General features: G+C 43.7%; 1 protein-coding gene across 12 annotated transcripts in view; it reads right to left on the bottom strand.

The window, feature by feature from the left end:
* LRRFIP2 (LRR binding FLII interacting protein 2) overlaps positions 1–22,931 on the bottom strand; it is a 111,438-nt gene that overhangs the window by 68,627 nt on the left and 19,880 nt on the right. For 8 of the 12 annotated variants that reach the window (XR_012644548.1, XM_074988171.1, XM_074988176.1 and 5 more), the window contains exons 3-5: positions 10,672–10,758; positions 8,244–8,294; positions 3,815–3,868 (exon numbers count right to left, since the gene is read on the bottom strand). Coding sequence is in view for 11 of the 12 variants with exons in the window: in XM_074988171.1 (XP_074844272.1) it covers positions 3,815–3,868; positions 8,244–8,294; positions 10,672–10,758 (192 nt within the window). In the remaining variant the exon portion in view is untranslated. The remainder of the gene's footprint in view (positions 1–3,814; positions 3,869–8,243; positions 8,295–10,671; positions 10,759–22,931) is intronic. The other 4 variants (XM_074988174.1, XM_074988177.1, XM_074988182.1 and 1 more) reach the window with 2 other exon arrangements.

The following is a 22,931-nucleotide window of genomic DNA, read 5'->3' as shown; positions in this document are numbered from 1 at the left end:
AAAGTGGGGTTTCCTTCAGAACGAATCCCAGCTACACAGCTGTTTGTGATTCAAAAGCAGCCCCTTTCAGAATCAAGATCAGACAGGAGTATGAAAATGAGGCACGAGATATTTAAATCTATGCCTTATTTGCATTTTTGAATGGCTGCATTTACTTGCCCCTTCCGAAAGGGATGGGTAGCGTAGCCGTAGCCATTTAGAGCACAATTTAGCAACGCACCTAAACTGCCTGGTAGCCCTAGCCCCATGACACTCTGAGTCTGTTGACTCAGGCTTTGAGACTTGCAGCTGTTGGCTGTGTATACTACATAGGAAAGGAACTAGGCACTGTCATAATAAAAATAATAATTATAACTACAACATTATTATTTTCTGGCATTAAGAGTTATCATCTAACTTCAAATGAAGTTAACAAGGTTTATATCTGTATTCCTGAAAGAAGAGTCAGATATGATCTGCTTAGAAAAAAAGCATATTGAATATTAAACCTCAGAAATTAAGGTGCTGTTTGCATTAAAGTGAGGAATCAAGCTTGTTTCTTCTTAAGCTTAGAAGGGATTAGATATTTATCAGGATGTAACTAAATACTGATTTCATTGTACACACGTGCGTGCACACACCACTATTAATCAAAACGTACCAATAGGAGAAGTAAGAAAAATGCTGCTGAGGGAATTAGATTTTGATTTAGAGATATTTACTGGATATATTTTGACATGGGATGTTGGCTATTTGAATTTTAATAGTTAGAAACCTTTAGTTTGAGTCTCAACAACTACTGTCATTAATCAGTTACTGTCTGAACCCCCATTCACTGGACCTCTCCCATAATCCCCGTCAAGTATGAAAATTAAAATAAAATCATGCCTAAGAGTTGAAATTTTATGCAACTGAACATTTTAAGGGATAAACTAGAAAAACAGTTTCAAAATTATTAACTATTGAAATTAAGAAAGGTAAAAATAAAATTCTACCAAGCCTACTTATTTTATACAGAACTTCTGTAATTACATTAACACATGCATGGAAATACCTGTTTTTCCTCTATTACTTATTACACATATATGTATATTGCCGCCATACTTTCTAAAATGTTTGATAATTGTGTGCTCTGTTAGAAATGGATTTTAGTCACCTTCTCCTTACCAAACTGTCATTTCTTAAAAATGTCAACTAGCTCTGACAAGATCTATTTTTGACAAGTTCATTAAAAATTTAGGTTCCAGTTCTGTCTACTCAATAAGTTGATTAAAAATGTTTCCAGAGATTGAAGTTACCCATTAGTCTGTAATTAGCCATTTTACATGTGTAATATTTTCTTATTATTTACATTGCAATGTTCCCCCTTCAATTTTCTAGAACTCTTCTCTCTTATGGGCCGTGTCTACACTAGCCCCAAACTTCGAAATGGCCACGCAAATGGCCATTTCGAAGTTTACTAATGAAGCGCTGAAATGCATATTCAGCGCTTCATTAGCATGCGGGCGGCCACGGCACTTCGAAATTGACACGCCTCGCCGCCGCGCGGCTCGTCCCGACGGGGCTCCTTTTCAAAAGGACCCCGCCTACTTCGAAGTCCCCTTATCCCCATGGGAATATGGGGATACAAATACAAATTCCCCATGGGGATAAGGGGACTTCGAAGTAGGCGGGGTCCTTTCGAAAAGGAGCCCCGTCGGGACGAGCCGCGCGGCGGCGAGGCATGTCAATTTCGAAGTGCCGCGGCCGCCCGCATGCTAATGAAGCGCTGAATATGCATTTCAGCGCTTCATTAGTAAACTTCGAAATGGCCATTTGCGTGGCCATTTCGAAGTTTGGGGCTAGTGTAGACGTAGCCATGGAGTAATAAAAACAGAAATGCGAGTAGTTAGATAAATGTATTTAATGTTACTACTGTGGTGAATCATTTTTAAGGATCTTCATATTATTATTGAGTATAAGAAAAGCTAAAAATTGGTTTCTTTTAAGATCCATAATGCTCTCATAAAGAATTGATTATCAGCTCTAAACATTGCCCTGCTTTTGGCTGAGTCATCCCCATACAACGAAGAGGAAAGGATGATCAAAGAAAGGGAAACGGAAGAAAAAGGGCAGTACATGCTGTTGAACTGCCATACTCTCATCACCATTACAAAATTCTCTATGGGGCTGAAAGGCAGTGAACACAGTAGATTGCAAGCCTTCTGGGTGTGCTGCTGCTAAAAGCAGAAAATGAAATAACTTAAGATTGTATGTTTTCCACTTCTGCAAAAATGCAAACAAAACAGAATACAGGAACACCACACACATCTCTTTTTTTAAGTCTGAAAAAAAAATCCTTCATAGGAAGGAAAAAGAGAAATGAAAAGATAGAGAAGTAAGTTGACCAGTAAGTGAGGAAAGACCTAGAAGGCTATGTCTAGATTAGAAGCATCTGTCTACAGAAGTTATTGTTGGAAAAGATGTTCAGATAAAGCTTCTACTGACAGATAGATCCACTTTTATGTGTAGAAGCAATCTTTTGCCAAAAGAGTGGATCAAAAGGGCCCCTCCCCCACCTGGAGCATCTACATGGCTTTTTTTTGTCGACAGCTTCTGTTGACAAAACGCATTTTGTGTGTAGATGGTCTATGAGTTTTGTCAACAAAACTCTCTAGTGGAGACGTAGCCAAAGAAAAGGAAGAAACTCTTAGGGCAGAGGAAGAAAAGGTGAGAGATGGAAATGGAAGTGAAATGAAAAAGGAAACAAATAATCAAAGAGGAGGGAAATGGAGGGAAAAAAAGGCAGAAAAGCATCAGAGAACAGAAAATCTGGGAAGGAGTGAGAATTAGAATAACTGTTTTTAGATCCACTTTTCTTTCCAAAGCACTACTCTAAACAAGCATGCTAAGCAATTATTAAGAACAGCTTTGACTCTACTTCAGTGCATAACTGGTGAAAGCTTGTAGCTATAGACACAGTTTGAAGTACCTTAATATAGCGATAATTTACATAACATACATGACTATGCAAGCTTATAAATTCTCAGCACTTGTATGTCGCCTATTCTTCTCTCAAATAAATTTGAGTTAAGTTTTAAATATGGTCTAGTTAAAGTTGTACCATACACATACACTGTACTGGGCGTATCTACATCAGAAAGTTTTGTAGACAAAACTTGGGGAGCTTCTACACACAAAATGTATTTTTGTCAACGGTTTCTGTTGAGAAAAGGTACGTAGATGCTCCAGGGCCCTTTTTTGTTGACAGAGCTGATCGAAAGATTGATTCTCTTTTATGAGTAGACAGGACCTGTTGACAGAAGTTTTGTCAGAACGTGTCTTCCAACAGTAACTTCTGTAGACAGATGCAACTAGTGTAGACATAGCCTATGTGATTTTTAGGTGTGTTTCCAATGGCAGTAACATTATCCCATATAAACAATATCTGAATGACTTACATTTTTGGTGCCAATTTCCAAATTCATATTAAGTTACTTTTTAAGCAACTATTTATAGTGCAGATACTTAACAATTTGGGGGGGGGCGGAGAGAAGGAGCAGAAATCAAGGTCTCTAACAGCACTCATATTTTAAAGATAAAAAAATCAAACTGATAAAAAATACAATTAAAACGTTGACATAAAACACACTCCCCTTTTATAATGATTAACCAACTAGCTTGAATGAACTTTGATACAACATGCAACTTATGTACAAGCCCTATGTCTAGCAATACTTTGACAAGATACCACACCACCTGTTCCCTGATAACAAAAATGAAAGCAAAATTAAGTGTAATGTTTGCTAAAGTAAGGCCTAAGAAGGAGAGGGAAAGTTTGTAGGTTAGCACAAACCAGATAGGAACGATGACTAGACCGGAGAGAACACCTTGCCCTCTCTGCATCTTCCTGAGAGAGAAGAAATATAAAGTTATTTAAAGAAAAATAAAGATGGAAAGATAAAAATAAGCAAACCAAAACAGCATGCAGTTCTTATTTCCACACAGATAAGTGATTGGAAAAGAAATCAACCAAAGCACGTGAATCCATTTAAGTCAGATAAACATTACTTTCATTTAATTTTGACTCTACGGCAGGTGTCTACCACACTATATTGTTAAGGAAGTGCAGTTGAAATAATATATTTAAGTAAAATCTGGATAATCTTTTGCGGCTTAAGCAGAAAAATATGAATTACCTGGAAATAATATAGAAGAATCTCATTAAATATTTTTAAAAAAGAAAATCAAGAATTAAACTCTGGAGAAGTATGTAAACAGATTTGGAAACTGGATTTCAAATCACTTTAGTTCAGATAAAAATACCCCGTCCCTTTGTCTCTAAGATTAATTTCCTGTTGAGTGCAGCAACCAAAATTGAAGTGTGATTATATCTTGCAGCTATACATTCTTATTTGAGGCTCCAGATCCTTTAATGACGCTGGCCTTGCCTAACTTTGGGAGAATTCTGCAGCTGAGATACCTCAAAATACCTTCTTCAGCTGAAGGCTTGGGATGGTTTTAACCTGGAAATGATTAAATCTGTGTGTGAAAACAGGGAACAAAAACATTTTTAAAAAGAGGGAGTACTTGTTGTATTAGTTGCCAGAAGCGTCTTAAGCATAAAATATTTAGTTACAGAGAATAAATACACTTACATTGTTTCAATTTAAACAATTAAATATAAAACTTCACATTTCAACAGGAGCCCACTTGTAAAAAAAATTTAAACCCCTTCAAAAAAGTTTTCTTGCCCTCTCCAGTCTTCCACATCTCTTAAGGTCACAAAGTGTTAGCAGTTAGACTTGACCTACAAGCTGGATAAAGAGGAGGTTTATTCCAGCAACACTGTTTAGACAATAAATATTAGTGATACTAGCTTGGGACTGAAGGTACCTCATTTATACTACAGGTTGAACCTCTCTAGCCTGGCACTCTCTTGTCCTGCAACATCCATAACCCAGCATGATTTTAGTTGTCTGGGTGACCACTTATCATGGATGTGGACAAGCTTCCTGTGGTCCCATAATGTTTGTTTACAGCCACCAGTCCTGGCTCTCAGTGTTCTGTGCTGTTATTTAGCTCTAATTTACCCATACATGTCTTCTAAGAGCCCAGTAAGCAGTGGAAGTGTTGGTCATGACGCTAGACAACACTGACCTCCCTTGGTCTGGGAAATTCTCTCGGGACCCAACCAGGGCCAAACGAGGTTGCTGAACTAGAGAGGATCAACCTGTACATTTGTAATGAAATTTACAACCACTTCATGACATTGTTGACTCCAAAAAAAGGTGTGTGTCATATTCAAAGTAGATAATACAGGATACATAATCTCTGTAGCTAACAGTCTTCTGCCCTTGGAAGCAGCCCAGGTTGGCTAATGGTTGCCTTGCTTGGGGATTCATAACACTTATTTTGGTGTGCACACAAAACTCTCCCAACTCAGCCTGTGCAACTGTTGACAATTTCTTTTTCCTCAGCTCTGCAGTAATATATTCCAGAGTGCATTACCTCACATATGCCCATGCACTCTTTGGCAATGTTTACCTCTCTCTAACCTATCATAAAAGGCTATCCTACCTACATACCAAGAAATGGCAAATACCTGTTCAGCACGTTCCATCACAGAACTTTGTGAACTCTACATTATCTACAACAGCCAAAATGCTGAAGCTGATGATGATCACTTTGGCTATTTCTCAAATATGATTATCAATTTTTAAAGGGTAGGCATTTAGGATATATGTTTTGTCATACAAAGATGTCAGATCCTGCTTATGGCTGAAAGCAAGGAAAGTACTTACGCAGATCTGAATTCTACTTAAAGGCACCAGAAAGTCTAACAGCTGTGAACCTCAGGCAGAAAGAAATCCACTCAAATGCCTGTCACCAATCATGTGTCAAGCAACCAGTTGACAAACTGATTCTCCTTGGAGGGACTAGACTGAATTCTGAGGATAAGGCAGGGCCTCATACAGTGGAACAAAAATGGCATGAGACCAGAGCTGACAAAGAGTTGGGTTTGCTGAACTCAGTTGGTGTTTCAGACTATGCCACTTCAGTAATCTATACTTCAGTTAATTCCTGACCAGTTAAACCAGCTCAAGGGAGCAGCCACATTACAAAACAATACTTGAGCTGCACAGAGTGATCAGCATAGCTTCCCACCTCCTGATATAACTATTACCTCCAGATGGACTAGGCAACTTTTGTTAATAGCCGCCTCAGACTTATTTTAAGATTTGTGGGCATGTAGATGGGACTCATGGTAGGGCTGCACTAGAGTTATACCTGAAGTCAGTTCTTCAGTGAAGACAAACCCTAACAAATAAATTAAACAGTGTATAAAAAGCTCTTGGATTCCAAGGTAAATGTCTATTTTAAAAACAGTTGTGGGGAGTGACTGACAAGAAATATGTACAATTAGATTGACAGATTCAGTTGCATTTGCAAGTCAGTGTGAAGTCAGTCTGATGTTTAATTTTTAAGTCAACTTTGGACCTACAACGCACAAAAGCCAAATGATGTGATTGCAATATGTCAAATGTCAAATAAGGTAAACACCTAGAGTGCAAAGTTGTCTGACATTTAGAAACTAACCAATGTTTTAAAAAAATGTATTTCTTCTGACTTGACAAAGGTAACTTCCTTTTCTTTAAGCCTCTCTCTTGCATGATCTATTAAGCATTAAACTCTAAACGGAAAGTAGGGTCACCATTGCACCTGGGGAAGTAAATTATGAACATTAACAGCATAGCAATTTTATTAATAGGTTACAATCAATCCAAAAATTAAAATGGTTCATGCTCTTAAGACCTTTATGTTCTGTAAGGTTTTTTCCCCTTATTCTAGAGAAATATATTAAAAAAATTAAATGACTGAACATGTTTCAGTTTTCCTTGTTAAATGGATTCAATGCAATTTGGAGTGCAAAAAACAAAACAAAACAAAACAAAATAACCTCAACAACCAAAACCCCAAAACATTCCTCCTAACTATAGGCTCAATTTGTAAGAGATAAGCATAAAAATGTTAAGATTTAACCCTCTGAAAACTGAGTTCTCTACAGACTTGCTGACATTATCAGATTACAGTGCCATTTTTCATACTTTTAAGTTATAATTTAGCAGATTTTATTTGACACTGGTTTAATTTAATTCTTCTTGGTACAGGTCATTATGGCTGTGGTCACACTACCCCTCCCTTTCTGAAGGGGCATGTAAATTACAGATGTTTTAAAATGCAAATGAGGTGCTGCCATGCATCTGCAGCACCTCATTAGCATAATGGCAATCACGCAAATTTCAAAGCTGTTAACTTTGAAGTGCTGACAGGCAGTCTAGCTGCAGGCACTTTGAAATATGCACCCAACTTCAAAATTCCGTTCTGTGTATTTCAAAGCATCTGCAGATAGCCTGCTGTTAAGCACTTCGAAATTAGTAGTTTCAAAATTCTCATGGCCGCCATTATGCTAATGAGGCACTACATATGCATGGCACCACCTCATTTGCATTTTTGAACGGTCATAATTTACATGCCCCTTCCGAAAGGGAGGGACGGTGTGGCCACAGCCTACGTGTTGAAGTTTTCACAAAACAAATAATCGTATCTAAATTTTACTTATAGAGAAGCAAAGATACTCCTACAAATTTGTGGAAACAGCTTTTCAATCATACAGCTAAATAAAAGTAAACAGATTGAGGAGCATAGTGCTCCCATTTTAATTCTTATCTCCAGGTCACCCTGTTAAGAAAAAACAATGTTGCATTCGTTTTTCACCCCTAAGTCCCACTGCAATCAACTGGAAGTTTGCAGTCCCCAAAACAAGAGTAACTTTCCTCTACTGGACTCTCTTAAAGAGGGTGCGATATAGCAATTTTAAACTTTTTTTTAAAGAAAGCATCAGCCACTGAAATATTGTGGATCACCTGTGGAATATAACACCTGCCAGACTAATCAAAGAATGCATAGAATAAGGCTGGTCTAGAAAAAGATAATTTACTTCCACTTCTTACTTTAACACAGAAAAATTTTATAATTTTTAAAATAAGCCTTTGCCAATACAATACAACCTTAATTCCATTCGGAATGTAACTGTAAAATCTTTAAAGTCACTGTGAAAGAGAAAATGACATACTCCCAACATTTTTATCATTGCACAGAGTCCTGAGGTCTTAAGTAATGATTGTTCCTCCATTAGTCATAAAATGTGTTCAAGTGGCACACTGCAAACCATTAGTAATTTAGCAGCATAAACAACATGCACAACAGCAATCCCAGCCTACCATCCACTTTTGAATATGTCCCCATTTTCTATCATAGGCGTGATGAGAAAGCTATAAATAGGTTTAAGAAATTATAGTACAAAACAGAAATCATTACCTTGTGCAATTTAAAATTCACAGTCATATACAATTGTCTATAGGATATGAGATCTGTAAATTCACTTTAGGTAATAATTACAATAAATTAAAGGAAAATGCAAATAAAAAAATACATTAAAAAAGTTTTGCCTTGATTTCTAGTTAACTCTATCACACCAAACTGGCAAATTCTTACAACACTGGGGACGAACTTGAAATTGACATTCACTTGAAATATGAGTGAATTAAAGATGGCTTTTTTTTATTACAAATACAAAAATATCAGAATAGGCTATAGAATTGACCAGTGTGTTTACTGTTTAATAGACAGACAGGAAAGAATGAAATCCTGGTTTGACTGTGGTCAAAAGAACTCCACCAGAGCCAAGAGGCATACAATACCGTAAATACACTAAGTAAAAAGGCAGCTTCTTATATACATTTCAACATACTCTACGTATCAGTCTTAATCAATGTTTCCTTAATGTTTTTCGTTCTGAAAACTGAGTCCTGTTAAAAAAGCTTTCCAGTTTACTGCTCATCCTTGTCCAAATGCTCTTGTGCACATTACTTGGACAGATACCCCAGTTGCAGAGATTTGGTTCTTTTCATGTTTAACACAATACCATCAACTTGAAAAAAAAAAAAAAAAAGAGATCTATGCCTTATTTTTACAGGTAACAAGTAAGAATATCAAAAACCAAGATCAGAGAAATAATTCCCTCTACTATTTCAGTTTCTTTACCTTGAACATTTGACAGTATTTTGGTAAGTATTTTGCTTACTGAGTAGATTTTCCACAACAACAACAGAGAAAGAAAATATCTTAAAAATAAGAAAATATCCTTATGTAATAATATGATACAGGAGTAGATTTAGTATTTTAAATTTTTAAGCTGTTTGAATATCAAATTGAAGATGCTCCTCTAACGAAAGCCTTAAAATAGCCTGATGGTACACGTAGAATTAGTTATACGTGCACTGGCTTTTGCATGTTGCTCTTGTGCTACATACAGTTTACTGAAAATAAAATAGGAAGTTTAAAGGAAGTCTGTTTAAGAAAACGTTTAGGTCAGTCTGTTTTTGAGCAGCTTTGTTTTCAAGCAATTAATTTACTTCTAGGGTGGGGAACCCTCAGCAGCCTGTGGTCCAGATCTGGACTGCAGCTTGCCTGGATCTGGATCCTGAGATTCAGGGCTCCCCTCTTTAGTATCTTACCCACAGCAGGGATGGGGGTGTGAAGCCCTGACTCTCGTGAGCCAGACCAGGCAAGCCATGGCCACATCCAGACTATGAGCTCTACCAGGGACAGTAGGAAGAGACTGCACGCAGTACTACCATTTCCCCAGTAAGGGGAAGGGGAGGGGAAGCGTCATCAACCTCGGCAGCACTGTTTGGAGGCTTCAACCCGCTACTCTGATCAGCTGGTATTCAAGCCAATCAGAGCATCCAAGGCAGTGCCTGGGAGGACAGGGAGGGGGAGCAGTGCCAGGTGTGTCCAGGGGAAGCAGGTAAGTTGCACCCTGTTGCCCAGACCCCACACCCCTCGACCACTCCTGCGCCCTGCATCCAGAAACCCACTCCCTTCCTATACCCTCCCCTACACGCCAACCAACCACCTCAACCCGGCTCCTGCCCCTCTCTCCCAGGTCTCTTACCCTCCCCCACTCGACTGCTCCCTTCCAGACCCTGAACTCCCAAAACCTCCTGCACCCTTCCTCCCACACAGACCCACACCCCCAGCCCGCTCCCATACCTGCCTCTCACCCAGACCTACACCCTCCTTCCCACCCAGACACCATAGTCCTGGTCTTCCTATAGCTGGGCACCATATCAGTGAGGGTTTGTGGTTTTTTCCCCCCTCCCACTTGTGTGGCCCCCCAAATGATTTCTCTGTGGGTCAGTGGATCCCCACCCGAATTTACTCCATTTGTTAAAATTATATTATACACCATTTCTGTTACAAAAATATTCCAACAACTAGAGTCACGTGCCAAGTTAAAAAAGACAAATTTTATAAGTATTTTTGTAGTTGTACGGTAAGCAAATGTGTTACAGTCATATTTAAACAGGCTATTTGCTTTTTGCTATAGTATTCTTTGTTACTACGAAGCATAAAATTTACCTTTTAATATGACTGCATACACACAGTGCTATCCACACAGGAATGGAGCAAGTTACTCGTTTGAATCCCAACTCTAGCCTGGAAAAAGCTACAGTAATGGCTGCCTAGTGCAGAAAATGCTGACCCATGGCTACACTATACTGAAAAATAGAAACATCTTTCCTAAAGAAATTAAGGAATTCTTAATACAAGGCAATTTATAAAGTATAGCAAAATTTACATTACCTCTTTCTGTTGCCGCTCCAATTCTCTCATACGTATCTCTCTTGCTTCTGCTCGAGCAGCCCGTTTGGCTGCAAGCCTTGCTTCTGCCTGTAAATGAAATCAAAGTAATAAAGGTTAACCAGTTTTTTTAACCACTTCTCTTTGCAAAATGTGTTTGAATACTTGATTTAAGCATGTAATACATTACTTGGTTACACTACTAACTGATCTGCTTACCAGTTAGTGCTACCAGTTACTCAGAACCTGACCCCCACCACTCTCCCAAGTACACAGAGGGTACCTGGCTCAGCCTCTATCTTGCTTATGCCAGGATCAGACAGTTTTCCCCACTGTCACTCTACATTTAAAAGGCTGAGCTGGCATACATTTCAAATTTTAATGCAGAGCGGCAAGGGAAGGGGAAAGAGCCCAATCCCCACAGCAGGGACAGAATTTGAGCCAGCCTATGTGCCAACTCAGCCTTTTAAATGTAAAGCAGCAAGGATGGTGGGAAGGTGGTTAATCGCATAACAGACACAAATTTTGGCGGGTACTTGGTTACCAGATTACTTGCTCTTTAAACATCCCTAACTTGATTCAATTATTTCTCCACAAAAACAAACTCTGATTCTAATGAACTGCTTGTTCATGTTAAATAACTACATACATCAATTTGATAGCAAACAGAAGTTTTAAGGGCAAGAACAAAACCCCAAAATGATTATATATGAGCATTTTTAAAGATGCCACTGCCTACCAAAACAATTACAACCAAATATAAGTGTTGATCAAGGCGTAGCCCTAAAAACACTAACATTTTAATTTTATACTTAAACAGTTCCGTTGCTTTCAGCAAGACTATTTTCACGTGTAACATTAAGCACAAATGTATTTCTACAAGTAGAGGTACAAGTTAGGGATGTTTTGAGGTAGAAGATAAGCAGTAACACAATTCAAAAACCTTGCAATACATGTACGCCAGAAGCCAAAGTTCAAATCTAATTTAGAACAATTTGAAAAACAAACTTAATATTTAGGGGGAAAATTACCAAAATCAACAATTAGCAAAAAATGCAGGAGTTCTTGGAGGCAAAAGTCCAAGATGCTTGTTCCTGCTGAAGCCCTATATTGAGGCCCAATTTGTCTCTATTTTATTCCTCGCCCTTATTGACAATACACTGCAGTCCAAATGGTTCCAGATGATGAATTAAGTCTTTTCAGACACTCAGTGGCACTTCTGATTTAGACAGAAGTTTAAATAATGATATTCAGGAAGCTACAAGCTTAGGAGCAGATTTCAAGTGCAAATTTCTTACATTGGTGGATAATATGAAAAAAATCTTGACTTTTTTAAGTAAGCAACTTATTGTATGCCAAGTTTATCACCACTAGAAATCCAGGCTGTATCATTAATTGTTAAATGTTAAGTTGATCACTTATGAGAAACTGAAAAGAGGTAATTAGCTGTATCAGACCACTAATGATATAGCTGGGAATTCTAGTAATAAAAAAATAAGTTCCTTTAATATAGCAAGAGGCAGCATTTAGCAAATAGCTAACAATTTAAGGCTGAACTATTTGGAATACTGACTGAGAAAGACCATTTATTATAAATACCTGAAAACTGATTTATAAAAGGGCACACCGAGAGAAAATTGCTGAGTGCTGCTATATTACTGATCAGGATGGAGTTATTTTTAGGAAATGGCATTTTGGTGACCTTTACCTCAATATGGCTTCAGACGTACAAAGTTCTACGTTCCCTATGGTTTACATAAAAGTATGTACCAACTTTCCCCATGTCCTCAACTCCAAACTTACTTCTAGGTCTGCAGCTGACAACTGCCAGAAATCTAGTCACAGTATCACTGGTCAACTCAAATCTTATGGACTACTATTGAATCAACTAGTTTGAAAGTTGTAAGCACCAGTCTATACTCATGTAACTTATTTTCAGAGACTCTTAATGCTGTAAATACATTTGGCAAGTTCAGAAGATCAGTTCTCCAAGATACAGATATCTCTCAGTAAAGAGGGTAACTACAGTTCCTCAAGACAACTGCCTATATGGAAAACCATTTTTAGTACACCTGGTTCTCTTGAGCAGCCTTATTTCAAAATAAGCTACTCCAAAAGAGAGATTCCGAAATAATGCTGCCACACATAAAATGCATTTTGAAATAGCACTTAGCTACTTCGAAATACAGTATCTACATACAACAGAGCCTATTTCAAAAGAGAGCCATGGGATGCACTATAGCTTATTTCAAAATAGTTATTTGGTTTTATCAAGAAGGAGCTTTCGAAATCAGGGGGTGCTTTCGAAAGGTCCCCGGCTACACGGGCGGTGTGCGTTTCAAAATTCACTTTCAAATTGCACATGGCCGTTACTATGCTAATGGACAGCTGAATATTCATGTCAGTGCTCATTGGCATCTTCCAAAATTCCCTGTTAACATGCTCTTTCCGAAAGGAGGAGACTAGTGTGGCCACAGGCACAAAGAATAGAGCCTATTTTGAAAGAGGCGCTATTCCTCATGCAATGAGGTTTACCTATTTTGAAATAAGCCAACCACTATTTCAAAATAGCAGTTGCATTGTGTTGAAACTAGGATAGTTATTTCAAAATAACAGCTGTTGTACCAAAATAACTTTGCTGTGTACACATATGCTAACTTATACATTTTAACTGATGAAATCACATGTGCAAAACCCCCTCATACAACCTAACAAAATCTGAAGACTGAAAAGGGGGCAAGGTCACAAATTTCACTGAGTTCCTTCCACCAATTCAAGAATCAGTATGAAGATTGTGAAGAAATGGAGAAAATGGGTGACAGTCAGCCAGCGTTCCCGGTAATCTGAGCGCTTGAGCAGCCATCCAGGAGATATTCGAATGCCACCCAGCTAATTAGCAGAGTGCCCACAGTCAGCAGGATGCATTTCTAGTAGTGGTCCACATTCACACCTGCCTTGGTACACATATAAAACTTATCCTGCACATGAATGAAAAAATTAGAAGAGACAGGCTAACCCCTGCATTTACCCTACATGACTGAAATTTTAAGAAGACTTACAAATTCACTTAATATTATTTCAACAATTAAGGACCTTCTCTTCAATTCTAGGGTGTAATCTGACATCCTTAGGATGTTAATGAGGTTTAGGAAAAAATACAATGTATAGCCTGACTGAGATGGAAACTAGATCCCCTTAATAAGGAGCTTAACATGAGCATGTATGAATACTTTATTCCTACAAAACTGTTGAAGGGAACAATGTGGTACGGGTAAGACTCAATCACTAGGGCCTGGATCTTACCAAGCTTGCGTACAGATGTTACAAGTGGGGGAGAAAAAACAAAAAAACCACACAGTTTTCACAGATGGACAGTTCAAAGAAAAAGTCAGATAGGAGTTCAAATGAAGACTCCAAAAGCTTCACCAGATCAAGGAGAAATACCATGATGGGTGGCTGTGGCTCATTTATCAGAGGAAATATCATAGAATCATAGCACTGGAAGGGACCTTAAGAGGTCATCTAGTCCAGCCTCCCGCCTAAAGCAGGATCAACCCTAACTAAATCATCCCAGCTAGGACTTTGTCAAGCTGGGACTTAAAAACCTCTAGGGATGGAGATTCAACCGTTTCTCTAGGTAATGCATTCCAGTGCTTCACCACCCTTCTGGTGAAATAGTTTTTCCTAATATCCAACCTGCACCTCTCCCTCTGTAACTTCAGACCACTGCTTCTTGTTCTGTCATCCGTTAACTATTGAGAACAGCCTCTCTCCATTCTCTTTAGAGCCCCTCTTCAGGAAGTTGAAAGCTGCTATCGAAGCCTCTATGTAAGAAGAGCAAAAGGTAAGTCTTCTATTGGAGGAGAAAATACCAAAATAGTAGCTAGATAGAATGACATAGCTCATTGTTTAAGGGACAGTAAAGAGAACAAAACTGAACACAGCCACTTTTACTAAGTGGGTAGGAATTAAAGAGCTCATTATTGTTAAACCCTCAATTCAGTATCAGTGAAAAGGGTCTTAAGAACTAACTCAATCAAAGACTTCAGAGCAGATCTCCCAATCTTTCAGGTTTTAGAAGTAAACGCAAGATGAATACACACTTGTCAGAATTATAATTTTAATTTAATCACTGATATCACTGAATGTTATGGTTAGGAAATGAAGTTTAGAAGTCAATACTTTTGAAGATCTTGATCATGTCATTACTAGAATCCACAAACTCAAAAGCCATTGCGAAAAAGAAAACATGGACCAGCCTAGTGGACCTGACAGCAAGGAAAAAGCTATGTTCACAATGGTTCAGGCAATTAAAAAAAAAAGACTATTTTGTAAATTATTTACAGTAAAGTGACTGAACAATAAAACAGTGCATGCTCAATGAGCTTTCACTCTCTTGTTTTGACTGAGCCTTGAGCTCCAAAATGTCAGGACTTACTTATATGAACATTTAGTTTGCAGGAAGCCACGATGGGAATTACAAGGCTTTGTCTACGTAAGTCTGAAGCTAGCAGCTGTGGCCCGTGACAGCACTTTAAAGTGGCCATGTGGCCATGGCAGAAGTGCTGCGAGAGAACTCTCCCAGTTCGCTAGGTGAACCACCTCCACAAGGGGAATAGCTAAATATGCCGGGAGCACAATCTCCTGTGCTGTAGCTAGGGTTACACTGTTGCTTTATTGTGTTGTAACTTGCTGTGCTGGGGGAGGTAGAGGGTATTTTTTTCACACCTGTGAGACAGAAAGTTGCAGTTCAGTAAATTGGCAGTGTATTGTTAACACAGGGATCAGTAAAGTGGGAGGGGGCAGTCCCTCCTCAGGGAGATGATATTTAATAAGGGGGCGCAGCACGATTAGCTGCTGGATCTCAGGCTCTTTCATCTCATACTGAAATTTCTGTTGGTTTGGATTATATTAGACAGGTTGGGGGGTTCCTGCTAATTGCAGGGGCTAAAAGTGGGGCCCAATGGAAAAAGTTTGTTCACCTCTGCTTTAACCTACTAGCCTGTATCGTAAGAGGGAAGGCCTAAGCCCATACAGCACAGGCCTGGAGTGAGGCCTGAGGCCTAGCAACAATGGACAAAACATGTCTCAAAGCAAAGCTCAGCTGTGAGCACGAGGCAGGCCTCTGCTAACAGATTTTGAAACAGACAGGTTTGAGAGTACAAAACATTAATTGGTAATTGGTCCAGATGCAGAACAATAATTGGTATAAGTTGAAATCACTAGGTCTCATCAGCTCATTAAAAGAGACCTTGATACCTACTCCTTACAGATACAGACCCAGGTTCAGGAAAGGGTCTAAAATTACAGTATGATGATTTAATCAAACCATGAGATACAGGGCGATGGGTAGTATCTAAGTATCGTCAGAAGGTGGTAACCTGAAATGTCAGCAGTACAATGTTCTTTGTTTGTACCTATAATGTACATATAACGTAATGTCTTGGAGGACTGTGTTTGTCTGACTTAGGGGGTAGTGAAATTCTCACTGGCTTTGTCAGTCCATTGCTGCAGGTACATCTGTACAGTGTATCAATATATCAACATACTATACTTGAAAACTGTTGTTTGTATCTTGCTTGGAAATCAACCCTGGCTGGGTGCCTTTGATCCTTAGCTGGTCTGTGGTTCTTAGGAAGCCTCGGCTGTGGTCAGTGGGCCTGCTTCATTGAACATGCATTATATATACATATATATATACACATACACACACACACACACACACACACACACACACACGCAAGCACGCACTTACAGACACAAGCAGCTTTCTGGTTATCATCAACAGAGCCAAAGACCCATGAGGACACAACAGCAGTAAATCTGCCAAACTACAGCCTGCTACAGACTAACTGCCCCTGAAGACTCTGATGACATGCATTAAAGAACTGTTAATACATACCTGCAGGGTTTACACAGTCAATCCACAGCAGATTAGTGCAGAGTAGAGCCATAGTTCAGTTTACTGAAAATGAAAGACTGATGTAGACAAGGCCTAGGCTTTTACCAAAAAAAAAAAAAAAAGTGCCACCTAGCCCAGCGTTTCTCAACCTTTTTTTTTTTTTTTTTTTTTAAAATAAGTAACACTTTGGCTATGTCTACACATGAACGCTACATCGAAATAGCTTATTTCGATGAATAACGTCTACACGTCCTCCAGGGCTGGTGCCGTCGACGTTCAACGTCGACGTTGGGCAGCACCACATCGAAGTAGGCGCTGCAGGGGAACGTCTACATGCCAAAGCAGCACACATCGAAATAAGGCTGCCAGGAACAGCTGCAGACAGGGTCACAGGGCAGACTAGCACTCCCGGGGCAACAGCTAGCCGCTCCCTTAAAGGGCCCCTCCCAGACACACACAGCCTGCACAGCATGCAGTTTGCAGAGCCATAGGCACGCACACCTCGGGTGACGCAGGCATGGACCCCCAGCAGCAGCAGCAGCCGCCGCCGCCAGAGGTCCACCCAGCCGCTCCTGTAGGAGCGGTGCTCGCCCTGCTCAATGCCATGCAGGAGGCAGCTGATCACATCCTAGCCACAGAGGAGGAGCTGCCCACAGGGGAGAAGGAAGCAACCCTAAACCCTGCAGCCCCCGCCCCGCCCCCCGCCGCAGGCTGTGGAGCTACCCCATGAGCACTGACTGGTGGGAGAGGCTGGTGCTCGGAAAGTGGGACGACGACCGCTGGATCCAGAACTTTCAGATGAGCCGGCAGACATTTCTGGAGCTATGCCAGTGGCTCACCCCCACACTGAGGCACCAGGACACCTTCATGCGGCGTGCCCTCAGCGTCGAGAAATGGGTCGGCATCACTGTCTGGAAGCTGGCCACTCCAGACAGCTACCAATCCGTGGGCCAGCAGTTTGGCGGCAGCAAGGACACCATCGGGGCTGTCCTCATGGAGGTAAGAGGACCCACGGGGGGGAGGGGAGGGGAGCCCTGGCAGGGGAGGGCCACACACACACACTGCACACCCCTCATTGGTGGTCTCCCATGTGCTTCCCCTGCAGGTCATCTGCGCCATCAACGGCCCTGCTCCTCCACAGGCTCATGCGGCTTGGGGACCCGGATGCCGCCATCGCGGGGTTTCCCAGCCTGGGCTTCCCCAATTGCTTTGGGGCTCTGGATGGGACCCACATCCCCATCCGTGCCCCGGAGCACAATAGAGGACGCTACTTAAACAGGAAGGGCTACCACTCAGTGGTCCTCCAGGCCTTGGTGGACAGCCGGGGCCGCTTCCTGGACATATATGTGGGCTGGCCTGGCAGCACCCACGACGCCCGGGTATTCCGGAATTCAGGCCTGTGCCACCGGCTGGAGGCAGGGACCTACATCCCCCAGCGGGAGATCCCTGTGGGGGACACCACCATGCCCCTCTGCGTCATCACAGATGTGGCATACCCCCTCCGGCCCTGGCTCATGCACCCTTACACGGGCCACCTGTCAGCCAGCCAGCAGCACTTCAACATGCGCCTGAACCATGCGTGCCAGGTGGTGGAGTGCACATTTGGCTGCCTCGAAGGGCGCTGGAGGTGTCTCCTCTCCCGCCTTGATGAGGGCCCCACCAACATCCCCCAGATTGTTGGCGCATGCAGAGCCCTCCACAACCTCGTCGAGAGCAAGGGGGAGGCATTCTTTCAGGGCTGGGCTGTGGAGGCTGGCAGGGCCGATGTGCAGCCACCCGCTGCCCCCAGTCACCAAGTGGACCCCGAAGGGACCCGGGTCCGGGAGGCCCTGCGGGCCCAGTTCAACGAGACCGCGGGGTGAACGCTGGCAGGCCCCCCACTGCACCCCACCCATCCTCCACAACACTCCCTGCCCCTTTGTCCACACCACAGAGCACCCAAGAGCACCCCCCCCACACTTTTCTTGTAAATAAAAACAGACATGTTGTTCGTCAAAACAGAATACGTTGAACTCTTATTATAATCATACTATTTACAGCCAAAATAATGTATTATAAGATGACAGGAAAAAAAAAAGGGGAAGACAAGGAAGGGGAGAACTATTTACATGGGGGGCAGGTATCATCATAACATAACAGGGGTCTAATACAAACTATTTACAAAAGACAAGTGAAGGGGACATGTACAAAGGGGGGGGCACGTCTTGGACCCCACACCCCCTAATGTCCAGTGCTGGGGGTGGGCGACCGCGACCCGCGCCTTGGCCTCAGCCCCGACCGGGGCTGGCTGGGGGCCGGGCGGACCGGGAGATATGGCCAGCGGGTGTCAGCAGGCCCCAGGTCCCCCTCGGCAGAAGGGCCCTCGGTGGCAGATGGCGGTGCGACAGCAGGTGGAGCAGGCAGGGCGGCGGCCGGCGTGGCATGGGGGGCCAGGTAGTCCGCGATGCGCTCGAACGTGCGCATAAAGGCCCCCCATGCCTCCTGGTGCCAGGCCAGCGCCCGCTCCTGCAGTTCAAGGTGCCGCTCCTCCACTCGCAGGCGCTGCTCTGAGACCTCCAGCTGATGCCGGAGGATTGCCAGCAGCTGGGGGTCCATCGCCCTCCAGGAGTGCTGGCTCCGCCGTCATCCCCGCCCTGGGGCCGGTCGGTGCTCCGCCGAAGGGCTGGCCTGGACTGATGGCCCCGCTGGGCTCTCCGGGACCACTGACACCTCGCCGGCGCTCTCCAGTCCCTCCGATGGTGCAGCTGCGGAACACGGGGGGAAGAAGAGTGGAGACAGCCCTTAGTGTGGGCCCCGAGCCATGGCCCTTGTCCCGCCACCCCTCTGCTGCTGGTTCCCCATCCCCGTCCCCGGGAGATGCTGCTGCTGCTGCTGGGTGTCCCACCCCCTTCCCCCGGGGGACCCTAGGTTCCGCTCCCCCCATCCCCAGGGATGGGGCATGGCACTGTTGTGCTGGGGGGGGCAGGGGCTGATGCACTCTTCTGAGGGACATGCCACTGCTGTCCTTGGGGCCATGGTCATCTGGGCATGTGGAGGGCCCTGGTCATGTCTGTTACCCCCACCCCTCAACCCCAGGGGTGCGCACCGGGGGGGTACATACCTGACGGTCCGCTCCCATGGTCCGGGGACACCCGGTGGGTGGACACCCGGCTGGAGCTCCAGGACAGGATGTCGATCCGGAGCCCCCCATCGCTGGAGGAGAATCCCCCCTCCTCCTCCTCCTCCAGTGCCCCAGGGGTGGGCTCCTGGGGGGGCCCCTGGGGTGTGGAGCTTACCTCCGGGGCGGACTCCGCCTCCGGGGCCTGCTGGGGCTCGTCGGCCAAGGTATCAAGAGTGGCTGGAGGGGAGGAGGTGTGCCGGGGGCCCAGGACAGACCTGAACTCCCTGTAAACGGGGCAAGTGACGGAGGCGGCCCCAGATCGGCCGGCCGCATCCCGGGCCCAGGCGTAACCCTGCCGCAGCTCCTTCACCTTACTCCTGACGTGGTCAGGAGTGCAGGCAGGGTGACCCCGGGCGGTCAGGCCCTCGGCCAGCCGAGCGAACGCATCTGCGTTCCGCCTCTTGCTCCCCATTACCTGGAGCACCTCCTCCTTGCTCCAGAGCCCCAGCAGGTCCCGAAGCTCGGCCTCCATCCAGGAGGGGCCCTGCTACCTTTTGCCAGGCTGGCTGCCGGGCTGGGAGCCCTGGCTCCCCTTGGGGCGGCTGGCGGGCAGCCATCGCAGCGGGGGGGGGGTGGTGTCTGTGGCTGCAGAGGGGTGTGCAGGCTGGCCGTGTGGCTGGGCTGCTGCCTGCACGCTCTCTCGGCTTCCTGCACAGGAAGACAGGGGGCGGGGACCTTTAAGGGGCCGCTGCACGCGGCGACCATCGAGCTCAGGGGCTGGAGAGAGCGTCTCTCAACCCCTCAGCTGATGGCCGCCATGGCGGACCCCACTATTTCGACGTTGCGGGACGCGCAACAGCTACACGTGCCCTACTTCGACGTTCAACGTCGAAGCAGGGCGCTATTCCCATCCCCTCATGAGGTTAGTGACTTCGATGCCTCGCCGCCTTACGTCGATGTCAACTTTGAAATAGTGCCCGCCACGTGTAGCCATGGCGGGCGCTATTTCAAAGTTGGCGCAGCTACTTCAAAGTAGCCAGCACATGTAGACGCGGCTTTTTTCAAAAAAAAAAGTTTATATATAAACACCAGACTTCTCTTGCATTCCCTTAAGGGTATGCCTACCATTGGTTGAGAAACATAGCCCTAAAGTAATCTGAAGTTTTGAAACAAGTCCCATTCAACCTTTCCAGATTATTGTACCCTTTTCAGGAGTCAGATTTGTTTTGTAAACCACCAAGTTATGCCTCACTTAAATACTTGCTCACAAAATCATGCAAAATATCTCAGAAGTCTACTACTACTGACGAAGTGGGATAAAAATATTGTACTCACACTTCACCATCGGGCACATGAAACAATAAAACTAAGTCATTGTCTGAATGAACTTTTAGACCGTACTGACTTTACCATATGTAGCCTATTGTAAAACTAGGTAAATATCTAGATTAGTTGATGTACACCTTGGAAGACTTTGGTGTACCCCCAAGGGTACGTGTACCCTGCTTGAGAAACACTGTTATCGCCTATACCGTTATAAAATTGAAGTCTGCCTTTGTCTGCAGGAAGCCTTAGAACAATAGCTATAACAAGTTTTGATTTTCATTACGTGATGTTATGGGCATTGAAATACACTTGGCTGAAAAACTTGGTAGGGTAGGCCAAACTTAAGTCCTGCAATTCAGAGCTGGCAGATAACTCAGGAGTGCTTAATTTGTATTCAAAGAGGTGCTGCAGTTCCGCCTGACAAAATAAAGTACTTGCTGGTCAGCCACAGGGCATCTTTACCTCACTAATGCACACCTAGCCCCCACACTGTGCCTCCTTCATCCCAATCTCTGCCACCCTCCTCCTGTGCGCCTGTGGGTAAGCTGACCTGGAGGCAAGCTGAGAGGTGCTCGAGCTCAGCCCTGGCAAACATTAACTACTGTCATCCTGCAACAGCATTCCCCATGCATGCCTCCACTTAGGGGACAGTCTTCCCGTCTCTTCAACTACTCGGAGTATTACAGAGCAGTGGCTCTCAACCTTTCCAGAACATTTGCATCCTTTTCAGAAGGCCGATTTGTTTTGGGTGCCCCACCTCAAGTTTCACCTACCTTGATTACAATATTTTCTTGTAAATTAATTGTTTACAAAAATCAGACATAAAAATACAAATGTGTGACCACACACTATTATTGAAAAATTGCTTACTTTCTCATTGTAACCCTATAATTATAAAATAAACCAGCCGAAGTAGGTTGTACTTTTGAGCGTATAATATATATCAGCTACTTCTACACTAGCCAAAAACTTCAAAATGGCCATGCAAATGGCCATTTTGAAGTTTGCTAATGAAGTGCTGAAATACATATTCAGCGCCTCATTAGCATGCGGGCAGCCGCGGCACTTCGAAATTGACACAGCTCGCTGCCGCGCAGCTCTTCCAGACGAGGCTCCTTTTCAAAAGGACCCCGGCTACTTTGAAGTCCCCTTATTCCCATCTGCTCATAGGAATAAGGGGACTTCGAAGTAGCCGGGGTCCTTTTGAAAAGGAGCCTCGTCTGGATGAGCTGCGCGGCTGCGAGCTGCGTCAATTTCGAAGTGCTGTGGCCTCCCACATGCTAATGAGGCGCTGAATATGTATTTCAGCACTTCATTAGTAAACTTCGAAATGGCCATTTGCATGGCCATTTCAAAGTTTTTGGCTAGTGTAGACACAGCCATCAAGTCATTGTATGAAATTTTACTTGGTACTGACTTCTGTAGTGTTTTTCATGTAGCCTATTTTAAAATTAAACTAATATTTAGATGAGTTGTACACCATGGACAGAGCCGTCCCATCCATAGAACAGAGGGGGTGGCCACAACAGTCCCCACACTTTTGGGGGCCTTGCAGTGGCCATCCCAGCAGTTTTATGGATTGGCAGAGTGAGGATTACCTGGGGCACGAGGAATCAGCATGTGGCCTCCCCTCAGCCACCCCACCCCACTCACCACGTAGGTGGAGTAAGCAACAGCCTGCTCTGCTCCACCAAGCCACAGAGAGAAGTGGGGTTCAGGAGGCTGGAAGGGTGCAGTGGAGCTGCCACTGACACGTCTTGCCCCAGATAACCCCCTCCCTGACCAACCCAGCTGGGGATAACAGGGACAGTTACAAGACAAGGAAACGAGGGCTCTCTTCTCAGACTCTGATATCCCAGCTTTTGGGAGAAGACTGCTAACCCTGAGTCACAAGGACACAAATTCAGGAGGAAATGGTCTGCTAATCTCTTAACT

This window comes from Carettochelys insculpta, chromosome 2, assembly GCF_033958435.1.
Source record: "Carettochelys insculpta isolate YL-2023 chromosome 2, ASM3395843v1, whole genome shotgun sequence".
In the NCBI taxonomy this organism is placed as follows: Eukaryota; Metazoa; Chordata; order Testudines; family Carettochelyidae; genus Carettochelys; species Carettochelys insculpta.
This window is presented reverse-complemented; position numbering and strand designations above follow the sequence as displayed.